General features: G+C 47.8%; 1 protein-coding gene across 4 annotated transcripts in view; it reads left to right on the top strand.

Annotated features, from left to right (window-relative positions):
- AKIP1 (A-kinase interacting protein 1) overlaps window positions 1-21,033 on the top strand; it is a 57,707-nt gene that overhangs the window by 34,992 nt on the left and 1,682 nt on the right. For all 4 annotated transcript variants that reach the window (XM_063944061.1, XM_063944059.1, XM_063944058.1 and 1 more), the window contains exons 2-4: window positions 17,285-17,430; window positions 17,912-17,992; window positions 20,745-20,858. In XM_063944061.1, the coding sequence (XP_063800131.1) occupies window positions 17,290-17,430; window positions 17,912-17,992; window positions 20,745-20,858 (336 nt within the window). In that variant the 5' untranslated portion in view covers window positions 17,285-17,289. The remainder of the gene's footprint in view (window positions 1-17,284; window positions 17,431-17,911; window positions 17,993-20,744; window positions 20,859-21,033) is intronic.

Here is a 21,033-nt window from a genome sequence, read left to right on the forward strand (position 1 = left end):
ATGTTCGCAAAGACTCTGTCTTCAATAGCGGACAGGTTAGCTCCAGTAGCACCACCTCAAGGGTTAGGTTACACTATGAACCCATACATGCAGCTCCCTTCCTATGGTTTGGTTCCAGTAGCCTCTACAAGCAACCAAGGGGTAGGTAAGACTAAGACAGATACGTCTGTATGGCAGACTACACAAGAGGATACATCGGATGATGATGCGGAAACAATAGATTCAACTCCGTGTGATGATCAGTCGCAGAGCTTTAGTTCAGATGATGTAGCTGAACTCATTAATGCAGTAAAGGCTGTGCTTTCTCTGGAAGAACCAGCCAAGACAGCGTTAAAAGCAAAAGCACCTGTATTCAAACGAACAAAGTCAGTGAAAGCTGAATTTCCAGCGTCGGAGGAGTTGACGGAAATGATGGATGAGTCTTGGGCAGCGCCCGGTAAAAAGTATAAGATTCCTAGGAGATGGGATTCTTATTATCCATTTCCTGCTGGAGATTGATCGAAGAGATAAGTTCCTCCAAAAGTAGATGCACATGTTCTGCGACTCGTGCACAAATCTGCTTTGCCACTGTCATCTACCTCTTTGAATGATGTCACAGACAGGAGGGTAGAGAGCCTATTGAAAAATATTTTTTCTCTTGTGGGTGCAGTGGTAAGACCTGCTATGGCTTCGGCCTGGGTAGCAAAGGCAATGGGCGAATGGATAGAGGAACTAGAGAATGACATCCCCTCTCCTACTAGGGAGCAAGAGGATCGTCTTTGCCGTTTAAGACAATCTGCCCAGTATTTAGAAGAAGCAGCCATTGATGTAGGCACTGTTGCTTCTAAAGCTTCAGCCCTGGCAGTAGTCGCTCGCAGAGCAGTCTGGCTACGGACCTGGAAGGCAGATGCGGAGTCCAAGAAGGAATTGGAAGCATTGCCTTTCGTGGGTAATATATTATTTGGAAAACCTTTATCGGATATCCTAGAGTCAGAGGCTGAATCGAAGAAGGTCAGATTTCCGGCTACCTACAACCCTAAGTCCAAGGGTTTAAAATTTCGCTCATTTCGCTGGCAAAGCAAAGCGAAAGGTAAAGAGGAGCCTAAACAACCCCAGTTTAAATCCAGGGGTAGGAAGCAGTGGGCTAGCAAAAAGCCAGCTTCCAAACCTGAACAAAAGCCCTCAGCCTGAAGAGACGGGCCTCCGCCTGGAGGATTCCAGGGTTGGGGGCCGACTCCTGCAATTTGCACACACATGGCAACAGTCAACAACAGATGCCTGGGTGCAGAAGGTAGTATCTCAGGGGTATGGGTTCCCATTCAGGAGGCAGCCTCCTCAAAGATTTTTTTGCACCAGCCTGTCTCGTATAGAGTCGAAGGCCAATGCCCTGCAAGAAGCAGTCCAAAAATTACTGCAGTCAGGTGTGGTTGTCCCAGTACCTCCATCACAAAAGGGACAGGGGTATTACTCCAATCTGTTTCTAATCCAGAAACCAAATGGGTCATATCGACCAATTCTAAATCTGAAGATGTTGAACAATTACATATGGATCCCGAAGTTCCACATGGAGACGTTACGCTCCATAATGTTGGCTATGGAACCGGGAGACTATATGGTATCTCTGGATGTGCGGGATGCTTACCTACATGTGCCTATAGCACTATCACATCAGTGTTACCTCAGGTTTGCCATCCTCAAGGAACACTTCCAGTTCCAAGCTCTGCCCTTCGGGCTAGCTACAGCACCCAGGGTGTTTACCAAGATCATGGTGGTTATGGCAGCTTGTCTGCGCAAACAAGGGATAAGGATATTCCCATACCTAGACGACCTATTAATCTTAGCACAGTCGCAAGATTTACTGTTGAGCCATCTCCAACAGACGATAGTTTGTTTACAGAGACACGGGTGGCTCATAAATTGGGAGAAGTCGTCCCTGAATCCATCACAGCGGATGGTTCATTTGGGAGCCATATTGGATTCAGACCTACAGAGAGTTCTCTTACCAGAGAAGAAAATAGTCAAGGTGCAGGTCATGGCTCAGGAAGCGTTGCAAGCCCAGACAATGTCAGTCCATGCAGCAATGCGACTGTTGGGTCTGATGGTATCAACGTTCGACATGGTGGAATATGCGCAATTCCACTCCAGACCATTGCAGCATCTCATTTTGACAAAATGGAACGGAAATCATCAAACAATAAAGAAGCAGATGATAAAGATTCCAGTAAATGTAAAAAGGTCTCTAGCATGGTGGCTACAGACAGACCATTTAAACAAGGGGGGACCCTTTTGGATAAAAGAGTGGCAAGTCCTGACGACAGATGCCAGCCTGCAAGGTTGGGGGGCGGTACTCGGAAGCCTATGGTTCCAGGGAAAATGGACCGCAAGGGAAAGTCGCCTGCCGATAAATCTGTTAGAAATAAGAGCCATTTACTTGGCCCTAGTTCAGGCAAAGGACAATCTACAAGGAAGACCAGTCCAGATCCGCTCAGACAATGCGACGGCAGTAGCATACCTAAATCATCAAGGAGGGACTCACAGCAAGAGTCTGATGGAGGAAGTAACTCCCATTCTAAAGTGGGCAGAACTCCATCTCCCAGCATTGTCAGCAGTATTTGTCCCGGGTGTACTAAATTGGGAAGCGGATTTTCTCAGTCGGCACACCATTCAGGAAACCGAATGGGCACTACACCCAGAAGTGTTTCAGACACTGGTGAACAGATGGGGTCTACCGGAGATAGACCTTATGGCGTCTCGTCTAAACAACAAAGTTCCGAGGTTCGGATCAAGAACAAGGGACCCAGGAGCAGTCCTGGTAGACGCACTGTCAGTAGAATGGAGGTTTCAGCTGGCATATCTGTTCCCTCCAATATCTCTGTTACCCAGAGTAGTGAGAAAGATAAAACAGGCAAAAGGAGCAATCATTCTAATAGCTCCAGCTTGGCCAAGAAGGCATTGGTACACAGATCTGTGGAGAATGTCCGTGGAAGCACCGATACTGCTCCCTCAACGTCCAGATCTGTTAATGCAGGGTCCTTGTTGTCACAGTCATCTGGATCGCCTGTCTTTGACGGCGTGGCTGTTGAAACCTCTATCTTAGAGGCTAAAGGATTTTCAAAGCAAGTAATCCAAACCATGCTTAGAGCAAGAAAGCCTTCTTCGGCCCGTGTATATCATAGAATATGGCAAGCCTATATTCATTGGTGTTCTGGAAAAAATTACAATCCAAGAGCCTTTAAAGTAGCTAGAATTTTGGATTTTCTGCAGGCAGGATTGGATAAGGGGTTGAAGGTTGCTTCCTTGAGGGTGCAAGTCTCAGCGTTGACTGTATGGTTTCAGCAGAAGATTGCTGACCTACAGGATGTACGTACGTTTTTCCAAGGAGTAGTACATATTCAACCTCCATTTGTTCCTCCTGCAGCTCCCTGGGATTTGAATTTAGTTCTTAAATTTCTCCAGGGTCCTTTGTTTGAACCACTTGAGAGAGCGGATCTTAAGTGGTTAACGATTAAAGTTCTTTTTTTACTGGCAATGGCGTCAGCCAGAAGAGTGTCAGATTTAGGAGCATTATCATGTAAGTCTCCTTTCCTAAGTTTTTTTCCAGACAGAGCAGTTCTCAGAACGAGATCTAGTTATCTTCCAAAGGTGGTGTAAAAGTTTCACCTGAATGAAGAGATTGTAGTCCCAGCTTTTCAGGTATCGGGACTATCTGCGGGAGAAGCGTCACTGGACGTGGTCCGGTCTTTAAAAATCTATATAGATCGTACTAGTGCCATCAGGAAAACAGTTTCCCTCTTCATCCTCTACGGATTCCATAGGAGAGGTTGGCCTGCTAGTAAACAGACGCTGGCGAGATGGCTCCGAGTGGTAATATCTGAAGCTTATTCTCATGCAGATCTCCCTATTCCGGCTAATGTCTCTGCACACTCTACACGTAAGGTAGGTCCTTCTTGGGCAGCACAACAGGGTGCATCAGCAGAACAGATATGTAAGGCAGCCACATGGTCTTCCATAAACACATTCATCAGACATTATGCCTTGGATACTTTTGCCTCTCATGACGCAGACTTCGGGCGAAAGGTCCTCCTGTGCAATCAGGAGCGTCCCCACCACTAAAATGGCTTTGGGAATCCCAATGTTATCCTGTGGATAATCCTGTGGACCCAGCCAGAGAAATAAACGTTATGGTAAGAACTTACCGTTAAAAACGTGATTTCTCTTATGTCCACAGGTATCCACAGGGATCCCACCCGGACGCATCTGATTTGAGGATCTAGACAAACACTAAAAACCTCTTCCTTCTTGTATGGAAGGGTGTGTATGTGTGTTCTTATCGCCTGTACAGGTCTCTACCTAATGTTCCTGCCTATAATCGCTGTGGAAAGAACTGATCTGACTGAGTCAGTGGGCGGGACTATATAGTGGAGGCCCCAATGCATCCTGGGAGGCCAGAAAGCTCGTGACCGTGTTGGTGCCATTTTCGCTGTCGCTCGACAATATCCCAATGTTATCCTGTGGATACCTGTGGACATAAGAGAAATCACGTTATCAACGGTAAGTTCTTACCATAACGTTTATTTTTGGAGGTGTATCCGATCCGATGCGCGTTCCCGTGAGCATCGGATCGGGTCCTCCAGATTGACCGTGCCACACTAGCAATCATGTCGGACCCCGCAGGCATGGCTGGGATCACACAAGATACAGCAGATGTAAAAGGACAGTTTACGATGTATCTTGGGCGATCCTGCCGCCTGGGAGGCAGCCAGGGTTGATCACCTGCAACATGACGGTCGGACTTGTCGCATAAGTGTATGGGGCTCTTTATTTTGTAACAATGTTTTATAAACCGTTTTGATGTCCTCAGATGCTGTAATTCCACAGGTAGGTGAAATAAATAATATTCCACAAGTGGCTGAAGTAAATGCAAAGTCTATTTGACTAATGATTTATTTATTAGCAGTTTCTTATATAGCGCAGCATATTCCGTTGTGCTTTACAATTAGAACAACAGTAATAGAACAAAACTGGGTAAAACCAGACAGTCATAGAGGTAGGAAGGCCCTGCTCGCAAGCTTACAATCTATAGGGAAATAGGCATTGATACACAAGGATAGATGCTACCTGTTACATAATGGTCCCCCAGATTGCTAGGTTCTTAATGGGTTGTATGATATGATCACCCAGCAATGCTGGAAGACAAGATATGTGATGTTATGTGTACTGTACAGAGGGGATGTAATTAGATAGGGAAGCAGTGAAGGTTATGTGTGTGGGTCTGGAATTTGGTAGGCTTGTCTGAAGAGGTGAGTTTTCAGGGACCGTTTAAAGGTTTGGAGACTAGAGGTGAGTCTTATTGTGCGTGGGAGGGCATTCCACAGAGGTTGCTTATCAGTTGCGAAGTTTCCCGTTTAATTAGTAATATACTCCGTCATTTATAAATCATAGTATGCTCCATTGTAAGTCACCGGATAGTAACAGACCGATAATATGAGGCTATAATGGGGCGGCTTAGTGCAAGGCACAATCATAGTGTAAGCTGTTAATCTTGTTTATTACGTTGACAATCAGCAGTCTATAGATAAACAGCGCTTACCCAGCCTCAGTTATAAGCGGTCCGTGCAGTCTTCCTTCCTAACCCCGGGTGATGGCTACCCGGGTAATTCAGAACAGTGATTTGGAGCCGACAAGAGCTGGGCTGACTTCCACTTGAGGCATTTGACAATGTGGATGTGTCTGCAGAGTTCAGCATATGGAGATGCCTGGCGGTGCTTGACGCGTTTCTCAGCCGCTGGTGTGGGGCTGTTTCCTCAGAAACATAAAATATTGTTACAAAATAACAAGGAGACTCAATATTTGGATACAATTTGTTCCTTCTCCAATTAAAGGATACAATTAATCTATCTTTAGCGCTGGGTCTGCAGACTATTTAAAAGGCTCTAAAGAGAATGTTTGATTTTGGGGTTTTTTTTATTTGTTTTTATGAGAATATATGTAATTAATTTGTAATAAATTGTGCGTTGTATGATACTTTCTCTTACGTCCTAGGGGATACTGGGAATCTATTTAGTACCATGGGGTATAAACAGGTCCACTAGGAGCCTTGGGCACTTTAAGAATTTGATAGTGTGTGCTGGCTCCTCCCTCTATGCCCCTCCTGCCAGACTCAGTTTAGAAAATGTGCCTGTAGGAGCCGGTCACATCTCTGGAAGTTCCTGGAGAGTTTTCTGCATTTATTTTTAAAGTTTGTTATTTACAGGCAGGTCTGGATGGCACCAGTCTGCCTGCTTAGTGGGGTTGGGCCCCCCCCCCCCCCCCCCTAAGGGTTAATGGTCCCGTTCCCCGCTGACAGGACATTAGCTCCTGAAGGAACTATTCGTTAGCCCCACCACGGCAAGCGTACATTCCCGCAGCGCGCCGCCACCCCTAACAGAGCCAGAAGAATGAAGAGTGGTGAGTACTAAGCCGGCGTCACGTCTGGCGGTTGGCCGCCCATTATGGCGGCATAAGGGTACAGAGACGCACGCCTTCTACACGGGACGGATTGAGTCTCCAGACTTAGTACACTGTAGTGTACACAGCACCCAGACTGGCACTACAGCCATAAAAGGGGGCTTACTCCTTTTTCTCTTACGTCCTAGAGGATGCTGGGGTCCACATTAGTACCATGGGTTATAGACGGGTCCACCAGGAGCCATTGGCACTTTAAGAGTTCGAGAGTGTGGGCTGGCTCCTCCCTTTATGCCCCTCCTACCAGACTCAGTCTAGAAACTGTGCCCAAGGAGCCGACATACTTTGAGAGAAGGATTATACACAGATAGTGGTGAGATTCATACCAGCTCACACATACTAGGCACATCAAGCCAACGTAGCTTGTACATTCAGCAACTGCTGAAACATTACTTACCCAGTAATAACGCAGTACTCTACTAAACGAAGTGGTACTGAACCAAATAACATTTGCAGGGTGCCCAGCATCCTCTACGGACTATGAGAAAAGGATTTACTGGTAGGTACCAAAATCCTATTTTCTCTTACGTCCTAGAGGATGCTGGGGTCCACATTAGTACCATGGGTATGTACCAAAGCTCCCAGAAAGGGAGGGAGAGTGCGGAGGCTCCTGCAGAACTGATTGACTGAATTTCAGATCATCAGATGCCAAAGTATCGAACTTGTAAAACTTTGCAAACGTGTTCGACCCAGACCAAGTTGCAGCTTGGCAAAGTTGCACTGCCGAGACACCCCGGGCTGCCACCCTGGAAGACCCCACCGTACGAGTAGAGTGGGCCTTAACAGATTTTGGACACGGCAGTCCTGCCGTAGAATAAGCATGCTGGATAGTGAACCTGATCCAGCGAGAGATCGTCTGCATAGAAGCAGGACACCCAATTTTCATGGGATCATAAAGGACAAACAGAGAGTCCGACTTTCTTTGACGAGAAGTTCTCTTCACATATCTTCAGAGCCCTTACGACATCCAAGGACTTTGATGTAATTGAGGAGTCAGTAGCCACTGGCACAACAATAGGTTGGTTGATATGAAATGCCGACACAACCTTCGGAAGAAACTGCAGACGTGTCCGGAGCTCAGCTCTATCTTCGTGGAAGATCAAGTACGGACTTTTACAGGATAAAGCCCCCAGCTCGGACACACGTCTAGCAGAAGCTAAGGCCAACAACGTGACCGCCTTCCATGTAAAAAACTTGACCTCTAGTGGATACATCAGTCTCCAGGCTTTCACGTAAAATAGTATTACCTGTTCCTGGTGCAGCCTCCCTAAAGGATACAGCTGATCGTAAGATTGAGACCACACTCAAATCTTTGTATACAGCTGCTGGGGTGGCCCAGAGACCCACTATAGCATGTGGGTGCATTACTTGAGTCATTGCTAAATGGTCTGGTAATTTATTTGAGGGCATTAGACACCTTACCTCAAGAGGAAATTGTGTTACTCCTGCAACACATACAAGACTCTGCGAACTTCATGGTGGAAGCCATTAAAAAGATAGGTTTGCTTAATGCATGCACTACAGCTATGGCAGTGTCGGCACACAGGGGATTATTGCTACGTCAGTGGACTGCTGACGTGAACTCCAAGAAAGGTGTGGAAGGCCTGCCTTTCACAGGTGAGGCCTTATTTGGCGATTAACTCGACAAGTGGATCTCACGAGCTACTGCTGGTAAGTCCACTTATTTACCTTCTGCAGCTCCACCAGCCAGGAAGGCCTACTCAGGACCCAATTTACAGTCCTTTCGGACTGCCAAGTGTAGGGGCAAGGCCAGAGGTTCTTCTACCGCCGCCAGAGGTGCTTGAGGTAAACCACGCAAACCAGTGACTGCTGGTTTACAGGTACAGATCTCAGTCTCTGCCTCCTCAAATCTTTCTGCATGACGGTGGACCGCGATGCCTGGGAGACAGGCAGGTGGGAGGCCAGCTACAATCCTTCAGTCAGACCTGGACAAGATCTTGCCAGGATCCCTGGGTCATAGACCTTATATCCCAGTGCTACAGGCTGGAGTTCCAGGATTTTCCACCTCACAGATTCTTCAAATCAGGCTTACCAGTTTCACAAGAAGCAAGAGTAACCTTACAAGAAGCCATTTAAAAACTGTTACAGACCCATGTCATTGTTCCAGTTCCACCTCATCTACAAAACAAGGGATACTATTCCAGCTTGTTTGTAGTTCCGAAACTGGACGGTTCGGTAAGACCGATTCTGAGTCTCAAGTCATTGAACCCATATGTACGAGTGTTCCAGTTCAAGATGGAGTCTCTGAGAGCGGTGATCTCAGGTCTGGAAGAGGGGTAATTCCTAGCGTCTCTGGATGTCAAGGATGCGTACCTTCACATTCTGATCTGGCCGCCTCATCAGGCTTATCTACGGTTTGCACTGCAGTACTGTCACTACCACTTTCAGGCCCTGCCATTTGGTCTCTCAACGGCACCGAGGGTGTTCACCAAAGTGATGGCAGAGATGATGATGTTACTCCACAGATAGGGAGTAAACGTAATTCCTTACCTGGACAATCTTCTGATAAAGGCTGCATCCAGGGAGCAGTTGTTGGAGAATATTGGTCTCACGACCAGATTACTCCTGGATCATGGTTGGATTCTGAACGTATCAAACTCTCACCTAGAGCCAATGCGGAAGCTTCATTTCCTGGGAATGATACTGGACACAGAGTGTGAGAGTGTTCCTTCCCTTGGAAAAGGCAATGGTGATCCAGTCGATGGTTCGGGCTGTCTTGAAGCCGACCCGAATCTCAGTACATCTGTGCATCTGCCTTCAGGGGAAAATGGTTGCTTCTTACGAAGCAATTCAGTACGGAAGGTTTCATTTGAGGGCCTTCCAGCTGGATCTGTTGGACAAATGGTCCGGATTGCATCTTCACATGCATCAGCGGATTCATCTGTCGCCAAAAGCCAGGATCTCCCTCCTGTGGTGGCTACAAACTTCTCACCTAGTGGAGGGTCGAAGGTTCGGGATTCAGAATTGGATTCTGATAACCACAGACGTAAGCCTCAGAGGTTGGGGGCAGTCGCCAACTGCGTGCAGTTTCAAAGAAGATGGTCAAGTCAGGAAATCGTTCTTCCAATAAACATCCTCAGGGCTATCTACAATGCCCTTCTGAAGGCCTCATCTTTTCTTCAGAATCAGGCCATTAAAGTTCAGTCAGATAATGTGACAGCGGTGTCTTACATCAACCGACAGGGCGGAACGAAATGCAGGGCCGCAATGTCAGAGGTGTCAAGAATACTCCTCTGGGTGGAAAAACATGCCGTGGCATTGTCGTCGATTTTTATTCCGGGAGTAGACAACTGTGAAGCAGACTTCCTCAGCGGACACGACCTACACCCAGGGGAATGGGGCCTCCACCCGGAGGTGTTCCAGGTCGAGGGACCCACAAGCTGTAGCGGTCAATGCCCTGACAACTCTGTGGGTCTACCAGCTGGTGTACGTGTTTCCTCCCATTCCTCTGATCCCAAGAGTTCTCAAAAGAATTAAAAGGGAAAGAGTTCAAGCAATTCTCATTGCTCCGGACTGGCTACAAAAGGCCTGGTATGTGGATCTTCTCGAGATGCTAATTGAAGATCCGTGGCCTCTGCCTCTTCTAGAGGATCTTCTGCAACAGGGCCCGTTCGTCTATCAAGACTTACCACGGCTACGTTTGACGGCATGGAAGTTGAACGGCTGATTCTAGCCAGGAGAGGGATTGCTTACAAGGTTATCCCGACTATGATCCAAGCCAGGAAGGGGGTAACGTCAAAGCATTACCATCGTATCTGGAGGAAATATGTCTCTTGGTGTGAGAGCAGACAATATTCTACGGTGAAATTTCATCTGGGACGTTTCCTGCTTTTTCTGCAGTCGGGAGTTGACGCGGGCCTACGCCTATGCTCCATAAAAGTTCAGATTTCGGCCTGTCTATTTTCTTTCAGAAACAATTGGCTTCTCTCCCTGAGGTTCAGACATTCTTGAAAGGTGTTCTTCACATCCAACCTCCCTTTGTACCTCCAACGGCACCTTGGGATCGATCTCAATTTGGTTCTAACTTTCCTCCAATCGGACTGGTGTGAACTGTTATAGGAGGTAAACGTAAAGTATCTTACGTGGAAGACCGTCACGGTGTTGGCCTTGGCTTCGGCAAGGCGCGTGTCGGAGAGGGGGGCGTTGTCTCACAGGAGCCCCTACTTGATTTTCCATGAGGACCAGGCTAAACTCGGGTCTCGTCAGCAATTCCTTCCTAAGGTGGTGTCAGCGTTTCACATCAACAAGACAATTGTGGTCCCGGTTGTTACTGACACCTCTGCTACTTCAAAGTCCTTGGATGTTGTAAGGGCTTTGAAGGTATATGTAAAGCGAACTGCTCGTACCAGGAAATCGAACTCGCTGTTCGTTTTATATGATGCCAACAAGATTGGGTGTCCTGCTTCAAAGCAGTCAATTGCTCGCTGGATCAGGCTCACTATCTAGCATTCTTATTCCACGGCAGGCTTGCAGATTCCAAAATCTGTACAAGCCCACTCTACTAGGTCGGTGGGTTCCTCTTGGGCGGCTGCCCGGGGTGTCTCTGCATTACAGCTCTGCCGAGCAGCTACTTGGTCAGGTTTGAACACGTTTACAAAGTTTTACAAGTTCGATACCTTGGCCTCTGAGGACGTTCAGTTCTGCAGGAACCTCAGCACTCTCCCACCCGGTTTGGGAGCTTTGGTACTTCTCCATGGTACTAAATGGATTCCCAGTATCCCCTAGGATGTAAGAGAAAATAGTATTTTAATTACCTACCGGTAAATCCTTTTCTCGTAGTCCGTAGGGGACGCTGGGCGCCTGCCCGGTGCTTTGTTCTTCCTGCAAGGTTACTTGTTTAACTACTGTTTGGTTCAGCTGTTGCTGTTCCGGTTTTCAAGTTTGGTTAGCATGGCTTTCCTCTTGTTCTGGTTGTGCTGGTTTGAAATCTCACCACTTTCCTTATCTATCCTTCTCTCAAAGTATGTCCGTCTCCTCGGCCATAGTTTCCTAGACCGAGTCTGGTAGGAGGGGCATAGAGGGAGGAACCAGAACACGTTATCAAACTTCTATAGTGCCCATGGCTCCAAGTGGACCCCTCTGCACCCCATAGTACTAAATGGATTCCCAGTATCCCCTACAGACTACGAGAAAAGGATTTACCAGTAGGTAATTAAAATCCTATTTTCATGTACAGCGCTTCCTCTTCTTCCTCTTTTGATGCATATGTTACCTGTTTCAGTGTCATTGTATATTCCATGTTACTGTTTCTCAGTGGTATGTGTATGTTACAGTGTCTGTGATGTGTGTATGTCATGTATGTTACTCTCTGGTATATTTCAGATGGGAAGCATTCGATATCCTGGCTGTCGGGATCTCGGCGCTCAGCATTCCGGCGCCAGGATCCTGACAACTATTCTCCTTCTTGGGGTGTCCACGACACCCCTGGAGGGAGAATAAATAGCATAACGCGCCACCGTGCCCGCAGCTTGGCGAGCGCAGCTAGCTCGCAAGGGGCTCTTTAGCACTCGCCCCACTGCCGGCATTCCGGCGGTCAGGATCCCGGTGCCGGTATACTGGACGCTGGGATCCTAACAGGGGGGATATCGTAGTAGACCCATTTTAGACATGTGTGCTACACATTACCATGCCTTAGAGCAAGGGCGGCCAGACTTTTGGAGTCGGTGATCTACTGTGAAAGCTAAAAAACTTTTGTGATCTACCTAGGAGGGGCGTGGCATAACAAAAAGTGGGCGTGGTATAACTAAAAGTGGGCGTGGTATAACTAAAAAAAGGGACGTAGCCTTGCTGCACAGAGTGTAATGACTGCCTCACACGAAATAACACATTGGCCCCCACAGGTAAAAACCTCAAACACATATGCCCCCACAGTGCCAGATACACATGCCCCCACAGTGCCATGTGCCCACAGTGCCAGATATGCCCCCACAGTGCCAGATACAGATATGCCCCCACAGTGCCATGTGCCCACAGTGCCAGATATGCCCCCACAGTGCCAGATACTCATGCCCCCACAGTGCCATGTGCCCACAGTGCCAGATATGCCCCTACAGTGCCAGATACACATATGCCCCCACAGTGCCAGATTACAGATATGCCCCCACAGTGCCAGATATGCCCCCACAGTGCCAGATATGCCCCCACAGTGCCAGATATGCCCCACAGTGCCATGTGCCCACAGTGCCAGATATGCCCTCACAGTGCCATGTGCCCACAGTGCCAGATATGCCCCCACAGTGCCAGATATGCCCCCACAGTGCCAGATAGATATGCCCCCACAGTGCCATGTGCCCACAGTGCCAGATATGCCCCCACAGCGCCATGTGCCCACAATGCCAGATATGCCCCCACAGTGCCAGATATGCCCCCACAGTGCCAGATATGCCCCCACAGTGCCATGTGCCCACAGTGCCAGATATGCCCCCACAGTCCCAGATATGCCCCCACAGTGCCAGATACAGATATGCCCCCACAGTGCCATGTGCCCACAGTGCCAGATATGCTCCCACAGCGTCAGATTATAGATATGCCCCCACAGTGCCATGTGCCCACAGTGCCAGATATGCCCCCACAGTGCCAGATACAGATATGCCCCCACAGTGCCATGTGCCCACAGTGCCAGATATGCCCCCACAGTGCCAGATACAGATATGCCCCCACAGTGCCATGTGCCCACAGTGCCAGATATGCCCCCACAGTGCCAGATTACAGATATGCCCCCACAGTGCCAGATATGCCCCCACAGTGCCATGTGCCCACAGAGCCAGATATGCCCTCACAGTGCCATGTGCCCACAGTGCCAGATATGCCCCCACAGTGCCAGATACAGATATGCCCCCACAGTGCCATGTGCCCACAGTGCCAGATACAGATATGCCCCCACAGTGCCAGATATGCCCCCACAGTGCCAGATACAGATATGCCCCCACAGTGCCATGTGCCCACAGTGTCAGATATGCCACCACAGCGCCAGATTAGATATGCCCCCACAGTGCCAGATATGCCCCCACAGTGCCATGTGCCCACAGTGTCAGATATGCCACCACAGCGCCAGATTACAGATATGCCCCCACAGTGCCAGATATGCCCCCACAGTGCCATGTGCCCGCAGAGCCAGATATGCCCTCAGTGCCACATATGACCCCACAGTGCCAGATATGCCCCCACTGAGCCATGTGCCCACAATGCCAGATATGCCCCCATAGAAGAGCTCACCGTTACTGTGTGGAGAGCGCAGCGCGCGCTTCTCCTGCCTGCCGCCCTGCTTCTCAGTCTAATCTCCGGCGGTGACGGCAGCGTGTATAGCTCAAATCAGGCGCCGGTCCGCGAGCTCTCATTGGCTAACGAACCGGCACCTGATTTGAGCTATACACTCGGCCGTCACTGCCGCAGACCAGACTGAGGAGGCAGAGCGGCAGGCAGGAGAGGCGCGGCTTTGGGTGGCTGGGCGGCGGATCGCGATCGACTGTTTGGCCACCCCTGCCTTAGAGGCATGCCTTACAGCTTCCCATGTTTCTGATGTGTGTATGATATGTGTTATGTGTTACTATGTCTCAGTGATGTTTGTGTGGCATGTCTGTGTGACATTCAGTGTCTCAGTGATGTGTTGTACATGTGACATGTATGGTGTGTACTGGGCTGTGTTCCTGGGTATTGGAAGCTGATGTGTCTTCCTGTCTCTGTAGGACGTGTCTCAGTGATGTGTTGTACATGTGACATGTATGGTGTGTTACGGGCTGTGATCCCGGGTATTGGAAGCTGATGTGTCGTCCTGTCTCTGTAGGACGTGTCTCAGTGATGTGTTGTACATGTGACATGTATGGTGTGTACTGGGCTGTGATCCCGGGTATTGGAAGCTGATGTGTCGTCCTGTCTCTGTAGGACGTGTCTCAGTGATGTGTTGTACATGTGACATGTATGGTGTGTCCTGGGCTGTGTTCCCGGGTATTGGAAGCTGATGTGTCGTCCTGTCTCTGTAGGACGTGTCTCAGTGATGTGTTGTACATGTGACATGTATGGTGTGTACTGGGCTGTGATCCCGGGTATTGGAAGCTGGTGTGTCTTCCTGTCTCTGTCGGACGTGTCTCAGTGATGTGTTGTACATGTGACATGTATGGTGTGTCCTGGGCTGTGTTCCCGGGTATTGGAAGCTGATGTGTCGTCCTGTCTCTGTCGGACGTGTCTCAGTGATGTGTTGTACATGTGACATGTATGGTGTGTACTGGGCTGTGTTCCCGGGTATTGGAAGCTGATGTGTCTTCCTGTCTCTGTAGGACGTGTCTCAGTGATGTGTTGTACATGTGACATGTATGGTGTGTACTGGGCTGTGATCCCGGGTATTGGAAGCTGATGTGTCTTCCTGTCTCTGTAGGATGTGTCTCAGTGATGTGTTGTACATGTGACATGTATGGTGTGTACTGGGCTGTGATCCCGGGTATTGGAAGCTGATGTGTCTTCCTGTCTCTGTAGGACGTGTCTCAGTGATGTGTTGTACATGTGACATGTATGGTGTGTTACGGGCTGTGATCCCGGGTATTGGAAGCTGATGTGTCGTCCTGTCTCTGTAGGACGTGTCTCAGTGATGTGTTGTACATGTGACATGTATGGTGTGTACTGGGCTGTGATCCCGGGTATTGGAAGCTGATGTGTCATCCTGTCTCTGTAGGACGTGTCTCAGTGATGTGTTGTACATGTGACATGTATGGTGTGTACTGGGCTGTGATCCCGGGTATTGGAAGCTGATGTGTCGTCCTGTCTCTGTAGGACGTGTCTCAGTGATGTGTTGTACATGTGACATGTATGGTGTGTACTGGGCTGTGTTCCCGGGTATTGGAAGCTGATGTGTCTTCCTGTCTCTGTAGGACGTGTCTCAGTGATGTGTTGTACATGTGACATGTATGGTGTGTACTGGGCTGTGATCCCGGGTATTGGAAGCTGATGTGTCGTCCTGTCTCTGTAGGACGTGTCTCAGTGATGTGTTGTACATGTGACATGTATGGTGTGTCCTGGGCTGTGTTCCCGGGTATTGGAAGCTGATGTGTCTTCCTGTCTCTGTAGGACGTGTCTCAGTGATGTGTTGTACATGTGACATGTATGGTGTGTACTGGGCTGTGATCCCGGGTATTGGAAGCTGATGTGTCGTCCTGTCTCTGTAGGACGTGTCTCAGTGATGTGTTGTACATGTGACATGTATGGTGTGTACTGGGCTGTGTTCCCGGGTATTGGAAGCTGATGTGTTGTCCTGTCTCTGTAGGACGTGTCTCAGTGATGTGTTGTACATGTGACATGTATGGTGTGTACTGGGCTGTGTTCCTGGGTATTGGAAGCTGATGTGTCGTCCTGTCTCTGTAGGACGTGTCTCAGTGATGTGTTGTACATGTGACATGTATGGTGTGTACTGGGCTGTGATCCCGGGTATTGGAAGCTGATGTGTCGTCCTGTCTCTGTAGGACTTGTCTCAGTGATGTGTTGTACATGTGACATGTATTGTGTGTACTGGGCTGTGTTCCCGGGTATTGGAAGCTGATGTGTCGTCCTGTCTCTGTAGGACGTGTCTCAGTGATGTGTTGTACATGTGACATGTATGGTGTGTACTGGGCTGTGATCCCGGGTATTGGAAGCTGGTGTGTCTTCCTGTCTCTGTAGGACGTGTCTCAGTGATGTGTTGTACATGTGACATGTATGGTGTGTACTGGGCTGTGATCCCGGGTATTGGAAGCTGATGTGTCTTCCTGTCTCTGTAGGACGTGTCTCAGTGATGTGTTGTACATGTGACATGTATGGTGTGTTACGGGCTGTGATCCCGGGTATTGGAAGCTGGTGTGTCTTCCTGTCTCTGTAGGACGTGTCTCAGTGATGTGTTGTACATGTGACATGTATGGTGTGTACTGGGCTGTGTTCCCGGGTATTGGAAGCTGATGTGTTGTCCTGTCTCTGTAGGACGTGTCTCAGTGATGTGTTGTACATGTGACATGTATGGTGTGTACTGGGCTGTGTTCCCGGGTATTGAAAGCTGATGTGTTGTCCTGTCTCTGTAGGACGTGTCTCAGTGATGTGTTGTACATGTGACATGTATGGTGTGTACTGGGCTGTGTTCCCGGGTATTGAAAGCTGATGTGTTGTCCTGTCTCTGTAGGACGTGTCTCAGTGATGTGTTGTACATGTGACATGTATGGTGTGTACTGGGCTGTGATCCCGGGTATTGGAAGCTGATGTGTCTTCCTGTCTCTGTAGGACGTGTCTCAGTGATGTGTTGTACATGTGACATGTATGGTGTGTACTGGGCTGTGATCCCGGGTATTCGAAGCTGATGTGTCTTCCTGTCTCTGTAGGACGTGTCTCAGTGATGTGTTGTACATGTGACATGTATGGTGTGTTACGGGCTGTGATCCCGGGTATTGGAAGCTGGTGTGTCTTCCTGTCTCTGTAGGACGTGTCTCAGTGATGTGTTGTACATGTGACATGTATGGTGTGTACTGGGCTGTGTTCCCGGGTATTGGAAGCTGATGTGTTGTCCTGTCTCTGTAGGACGTGTCTCAGTGATGTGTTGTACATGTGACATGTATGGTGTGTACTGGGCTGTGTTCCCGGCATTATTCCAGGGTTGGGTATGGAATCCCGGCGGCTGCGCTCGCCACAGGTTTTATTCCCACTCTATGGGTGTCGTGGACACCCACGAGTGGGAATAGCCCTGGCATAGCTGTCAACATTCTCAGCGGTCACGATCCGGTGTCGTTATTTTGATAGGTATCTGTGCTGATGTCTCTTCCTGTCTCTGTAGGGCGGATGGAGGACTCCCTGAGAAGAACATCTCAGTTGGGGCGAGAAGTGCTGGAGCGAGCACGGCGCAGGGACATGGGCTGGTGGTCTTCATACGAGAATGAGGGGCTGCCACTAGGGGCACAGCATGGGAAGAAGACCCCCGAGGTTGGTGATGTGTTTCCCCCTTTGCTGCTACTGCCACCTCTCAGGGACTGATGCTGTAGCGCAGACTGCAGAATATAATAGTGTATCGTTCTCAGAGTGAAACATTACACAACGTATTATGGCCCTCATTCATCTTCAGTTGTTACAGTCCGAAAACCGCAAAAGGACTATTTACGTCCGTCTGCGCAAGCTACTAAAGCTGAATGAGGGCCTATGTACGGAGAGTGCACACTGGGGTCTTGGTAACTTACCTTTTCTTGGATAAAATTGCTCTAAAGTCAGTTTAGTTTTTCTTTCTTTCTTTCTTTTTTTTTTTTTTTTACATTTATTAGTGACTTTGAAATAAATGACTTTCAAAATATTTGTTTTGATATATATATATATATATATATATATATATATATATATATATATATATATATACAGTCCCATATACAGTAGTAGTAAGAGTATTGCCCATGTTGTGCGTCACTTTGTGCAGGAGGAAGAGCGGAACATGATCTTGGAAGAAGCATTTTGTACGCTGTCGCACTTCATGTGCCGTACCACCGAGCAGTGCGAGGTAATTACACGGTGACAGTCACATGATGCCTTGCACTTTCTCTCTTCTGTTATACACTGTACGTTGCCTGGGGTGTGGTATTGAAGGTAGATAGTAACTAGATTGACAGTGTCTAGGTCGACCACTATTGGCCGACAGGGTCTTTAGGTCGACAGGTCAAAAGGTCGACATGAGTTTTTTTGGTGTTGTTTTCTTCATACAGTGACCGGGAACCCCAATTAGTATACCGTGTCCCCTCGCGTGGCTCGCTTCGCTTGCCATGCTTTGGGCAAGGTGCCTCGCTCCACTACCGCTTCGCTCGGCACAGATTACCGTTCCAATTGTAGTCCACGTGGATCGTTAAGTATGAAAAGGTTAAAAAAAAGAAAAAAATTGTGAAAAACTCATGTTGACCTTTTGACATGTCGAGCTAGAGACCCTGTCGACCTAGAAACCTTGTCGACCTAGTTACTGTCGACCAATAGTGGTCGACCTAGTTACTGTCGACTTAGAGACCGGATACCGTTGCCTGAGGCCCCGTTCTGTAGGACTATTGTCAGAGATAACGCCTCTCCTGCAGATCTGTGTGTATTGAGCAAATAAAAGCACCGGGTCTTTGTACATACTTTGTATGTACAATTGTACAGTCCAGCTTCAAGGGATCACCAATCTTTTCGGGATACGTCCTTATGTCGACAGTCAATAGGTTGACCACTATTGGACACCTGCAAAAGGTCGACATGACAAAGGTCGACACATAAAAAGGTCAACGTGAGTTTTTCACATTTAAATAAAATAAGTTTGAGCTTTTTCATACTTTACGATCCACGTGGTCTACAATTGGGAATAGTAACTATGGCACAGTGAGCCATGCGAGGGGACACGGTGCACTAATTGGGGTTCCCGGTCACTTTTTGAAGAAAACCGCATCCCAGGAAAAAACTTGTGTCAACCTTTTTCTATGTCGACCTTTTCAAGGTGTCAACCTAGTGCCTAATAAGTGTTGACATAAATAGGGTCGACCTAACAAACATATTCCATCTTTGCAAGCCCTACACTAGCATATATGATTAAAACACCAATAGATGTTAGTAAATATACACTCACCTCACCTCTTATACCCCTTTTATATCGCCAGCATATAACACGGGTTATTGCAGATGAACGCACTGCGCGGTGTAAAAGGGCAGAGTTGGAATAATCCGGGTCGAGTGACACGGTATTCCAACTTGGGTAGTTGGCAATGTTGAACACGGGTTCAAATCGGAAAACTGTGCAGTGTAAACGGTAGTCGGGTCGCATCGACCAGGCTTCCCGTTTACAGTGAATGTATGGGCGGCGCTGGGAGATCATGTGATCTCCAAGCGCCGCGTCACCGGCAACGTCACCGAATTGGCTATATGCCGGGCTGCTGACTGCAGTGGGAAAGGGGGCTGACGCGGGTCGCAGCCGGATAGCACCCGTGTCGGGCTCCCGGCTGCGACCCCCGATATCAGTATAAATGAGGTATTAGTAACATCCAGATGGCTTGTGAGCCACACCCAAAATAGGACTTTTATAGCCTTGACTGACAGCAGCCAAGACAACACTAGGCAAAATGTTGAAACCAAAAAGAGACTCCATTCCGTTACATCATCACAACCTAGCGTCTCCTAGTCTACCTTACACAAAAGGGATTTAAAGGACGTGCCTGCTTGGGATGCATGTTTCCCAGAAGCATCCTATTTGGACACTCTTCCTCCACTGCATAGTAGTACAAGAACTGATCAGCAGAGGGCAGTAAAAGAAGGCTGATTTCTGGTGTATTGTTAATATTCATTCTCATCCGTCTCTGCTGGAGCTTACAATCTAGTTTCCGTACCGTACACACTAGGGTCACTTCAGTTATACCAGACAATAATCCTTATGGCACGTCCATATACTAGGAATGGAGTTGTAGTCCACACAAATAGTACCTTGATTGGAGTTGATCACAGGGCCCTAACTCTGTGACTCCGCAGTGCTAACCACTGTGCCATGGTCTGTATGGCATTAGTCCCTGCTATAAATAATGCAGTAATCATGGCTTCTTATACAGGTTGAGTATCCCTTATCCAAAATGCTTGGGACCAGAGGTATTTTGGATATGGGATTTTTCCGTATTTTGGAATAATTAGATACCATAATGAGATATCAAGGTGATGGGACCTAAGTCTAAGCACAGAATACATTTATGTTATATATACACCTTATACACACAGCCTGAAGGTCATTTTAGCCAATATTTTTTATTACTTTGTGCATTAAACAAAGTGTCTACATTCACACAATTCATTTATGTTTCATATACACCTTATACACACAGCCTGAAGGTCATTTAATACAATATTATTAATAACTTTGTGTATTAAACAAAGTTTGTGTACATTGAGCCATCAAAAAACAAAGGTTTCACTATCTCACTCTCACTCAAAAAAGCCCGTATTTCGGAATTTTCCGTATTTCGGAATATTTGGATATGGGATACTCACCCTGTAACAGGTTTTCTCATTAATTAAACTTACTGTAATAACCATCATTGTGCCACAAAACCAAACCGTGAAGATTAAGCCTTACCCTATGAATTCTGGGAAGATGAAAGCAAATTTTGTCTTCCATGTAACTGTGTTCTGTCATACGTCCAAAACAGCATATATGTATAGAGCCAGCGATGTGTATATTATATGGCGTGTTCATATAATATGGTATAGGATGATGTTTCTGATTCTCTTGTTGTTATTTTCCCCTCCTTTAGAGGTATCACAGCTGTTTACCGCTGCGAGAGATTGATGGACACGCCAAACAGCACGCTCTAAGGTTTCACTGTAGAAAATCTCAGCCAGTCGCACTAAAAACAGATTCACGCTCGGTGAGCAGGAAATAGGTTTTATTCTGCATTTCCTGCCTTACAGGTTTATACCAAAAAGTTTAAATAAATGTTTCATGTAGGTAACGGTCTCCCTGCTCACTGCTTATTCAGAGAGGTAACCTGGTCAGTGCAGACAATGGTGGTCATTCCGAGTTGATCACTCGCTAGCAGTTTT

This window comes from Pseudophryne corroboree, chromosome 11 (assembly GCF_028390025.1).
Source record: "Pseudophryne corroboree isolate aPseCor3 chromosome 11, aPseCor3.hap2, whole genome shotgun sequence".
NCBI lineage: Eukaryota > Metazoa > Chordata > Amphibia > Anura > Myobatrachidae > Pseudophryne > Pseudophryne corroboree.